At 52.9% G+C, this 3,198-nt stretch overlaps 1 protein-coding gene across 1 annotated transcript in view; it reads left to right on the top strand.

Annotated features, from left to right (window-relative positions):
• The first annotated feature begins 265 nt into the window (after positions 1 to 265).
• Positions 266 to 3,198, top strand: part of CLPP (caseinolytic mitochondrial matrix peptidase proteolytic subunit) — an 11,491-nt gene continuing 8,558 nt past the window's right edge. The window contains exons 1-3 of the mRNA XM_012646262.1: positions 266 to 583; positions 667 to 738; positions 1,220 to 1,316. Coding sequence (XP_012501716.1) covers positions 386 to 583; positions 667 to 738; positions 1,220 to 1,316 — 367 coding nt within the window. The 5' untranslated portion in view covers positions 266 to 385. The remainder of the gene's footprint in view (positions 584 to 666; positions 739 to 1,219; positions 1,317 to 3,198) is intronic.

Raw genomic sequence — 3,198 nt, 5'->3', positions numbered from 1 at the left:
CCAGGAGTTCCAGGCTGCAGTGAACTGTGATAAGGCCACTACACTCCAGCCTGGGTGACAGTGCTAGACCCTGGCTCAAAATATATATTAACGTGTATTGTTTTTAATTAAAAAACAAACAAAAAACAAAACCCAAAACGAAATGGCCGGTAAGGGGACTCAAACCGGCAGATCTGAAAGTTCTCCAGCTCCGCCCAAGCTCCACTTTCTTCTCTGGCCCCGCCTTCTTCAGGCCCCGCCCCATCTATCTTCGCCCCACCCCTAACAGCGCCCGCCCAGCGCCCCGGAAGTAGGCGCCGCCGCGAGCGTGCTTTTCGCGTGCGCAAAGCACGCCGGGAGTTGTAGTTCCGCCATCGGACGGAAGCCGAGACGGACGCGCGGCGGGATGTGGCCCGGAATATTGGCGGAGGGGGCCCGGGTGGCGGCGGGCAGGTGCCCCGCGCTGGGGCCTCGTCTCCCCGCTCTCTTTCCCACGCTGCGGCCGCCGCAGCGGACACCGGAAAGCAGCCTGGCCCTGCCGCGGAGCCTGCACGCGACGGCGGCCCGCGCTCTCCCGCTTATTCCCATCGTGGTGGAGCAGACGGTACAGCGGCCGGGCGGGCGCTCCGGGCTCGGGGCTGCGGGGACGGGCAGCTCTCTGACCCCTCACCTCCATCTTCCCCCCAGGGCCGCGGTGAGCGCGCCTATGACATCTACTCGCGGCTGCTGCGGGAGCGCATCGTGTGCGTCATGGGCCCGGTGAGCGCCTCGCGCCGGGACCCTCCTCTGCGCCTGCCCCGATCCCACGCGCCTCCTTCCCGGACGCCCCGACCTCTCCCCCTTGGCTTTTCCCCAGGCTCCGCTCTGGTCTCAAACCCTCCCCTCCCCCTCTAACTCCTCTCCTAGCCCTGAGTCCCCTGCCCCCTTCTTCAAATCCTCTGCTCCTCCCCTCCGGATATCTGACTGTCTCTCCCTGAACGCCTAGCATCCCCTGACCATTCTGATCTTTTCCCTTCCGGTGTCCGGATTCCCCTCTTCCTGTGCTCCAACCCCCCTGAGTCCCAGCCATACCCCCACCCACCCCCTTCTGGGTCCTGAACCCTTCCCGACCCCTTTTACTTGGGCTCTGAACCCCCTTCCTGGTCCCCCGACCCATCCCCAGCCTCCCCTCCCCAGCCCCCTTCCTTAAAACTCTACCCACCCCCAATCTGGGGACACCGTCCACCCTCCCTACCTGCAGATCGATGACAGCGTCGCCAGCCTTGTTATCGCGCAGCTGCTGTTCCTGCAGTCGGAGAGCAACAAGAAGCCCATCCACATGTACATCAACAGCCCTGGTGAGCAGGGCCTTTCCTGGGTGCCAGGGTCACTCGGGACACACAGGAGACTCGGGACCAAAATCCGTAGTCAGGGATGTTCGCTTTCGGAGGAAGGGGTGCATAGCTTCAGAATCCCAAGTGTCTTGAAACTGCCAAAAGGTGCCTGCTGCTTGCTTTTAAGCTTAAGCGACACTGCTGAGAATGTGACCTCTTTGATCCCACAGGTAGTGTTTTGCCAACTTGACCTGGCTGACCTTTTAAAAAAGAGAATAGGGCCGCGCGGTGGCTCACACCTGTAATCCTAGCTCTCTGGGAGGCCGAGGCGGGCGGATTGTTTGAGCTCAGGAGCTCGAGACCAGCCTGAGCAAGAGCGAGACCCCGTCTCTACTAAAAATAGAAAGAAATTAATCGGACAACTAAAAATATATAGAAAAAATTAGCCGGGCATGGTGGCGCGTGCCTGTAGTCCCAGCTACTCGGGAGGCTGAGGCAGGAGGATCGCTTGAGCCCAGGAGTTTGAGGTTGCTGTGAGCTAGGCTGATGCCACGGCACTCTAGCCAGGGCAACAGAGCCAGACTCTGTCTCAAAAAAAAAAAAAATTAATAACTAGAAGTGGACTGTGCGAATTTGAAATTGGATGTCACCTTAGCTCCCAGAGAAATTGTAGCAATGTCCACGAGCTGCTTATTGGAATATTCATTATCCATGGCCTCTTCAGTTCTGTTCTTTTCTTTTTTTCTTCTATTTTATGCATTATTGGAGTACCCTAAAGATCCTTTTCTTTTTTTTTAATTTTCAATTTCTGTCAATTTGATAGGCCCATCTGCATTCATCCCAGCAATCAGAGCTTTTCTCTGATCATAGAATGATAACCAAAAACCAGTAGGACAGGCTGATTTGCAGCTGAGAACCAAAATATTCATTAATTCAGAACTTACTGGGCAAAGTTTGGAGGAATAAACACTCATTATACTTATTAGAGGGTGGTGGCTGACCCTGTTATCCTACTGCTTGAGGCCAGGAATTCAAGATCAGTGAGGGCAACATATCAAGGACTCATCACTATAAAAAAAAAAAGACTAAGACACATTAAAAATATATATCTTCTTTAAAAAATATATTTATGAAGTCTCTACAATGTATCAGGCCCTGTTAAAAGTTCCTTTTTGTTGTTGTTGTTAATTTCAGGTCACTACCCACTTTGATTTAAATTAATGTTTCAACTGGAAGCAACTCTCCCCCTGTGGGACATGTAGCAATGTCTGAGACATTTTTATTGTAATGATGGGGGGAGATGTGTTCTCCTGGCACAAAGCGAGTGGAGCCAGAGATGGTGCTCAACACCTGCAGTGACCAGGACAGCCCGCCTTCCCTCTTCCCAGAGATTTCTCCAACTCGGAATTTCAATAGCTCCAAGGTTGAGAAACACTAATTTAAATGAAATGGAATAGAAAATATCAGAGGACATTGCTCCAGGTAAGGATATGGCCAGGTACAGTGGCTCACACCTGTAATCCCAGAACTTTGGGAGGTTGAGGTGGGAAGATCACGTGAGGCCAGGAGTTTGAGACTAGCCTGGGCAACATAGCAAGACCCCATCACTAAAAAAAGAAAGAAGAAAGGAAAGAAAGAAAGAAAGAATGAATGAGGGCCGGGTGCAGTGGCTCAGGCCTGTAATCCTAGCACTCTGGGAGGCCAAGGCGGACAGATCGTTTGAGCTCAGGAGTTCGAGACCAGCCTGAGCAAGAGCGAGACCTCGTCTCTACCAAAAATAGAAAGAAATTAATTGAACAGCTAAAAATATATAGAAAAAAATTAGCCAGGCATGGTGGCGTGTGCCTGTAGTCCCAGCTACTCGGGAGGCTGAGGCAGGAGGATCGCTTGAGCCCAGGAGTTTGAG

The sequence above is a fragment of the Propithecus coquereli genome, unplaced genomic scaffold, assembly GCF_000956105.1.
Source record: "Propithecus coquereli isolate 6110/MARCELLA unplaced genomic scaffold, Pcoq_1.0 Scaffold241, whole genome shotgun sequence".
Lineage (NCBI taxonomy): Eukaryota > Metazoa > Chordata > Mammalia > Primates > Indriidae > Propithecus > Propithecus coquereli.
This window is presented reverse-complemented; position numbering and strand designations above follow the sequence as displayed.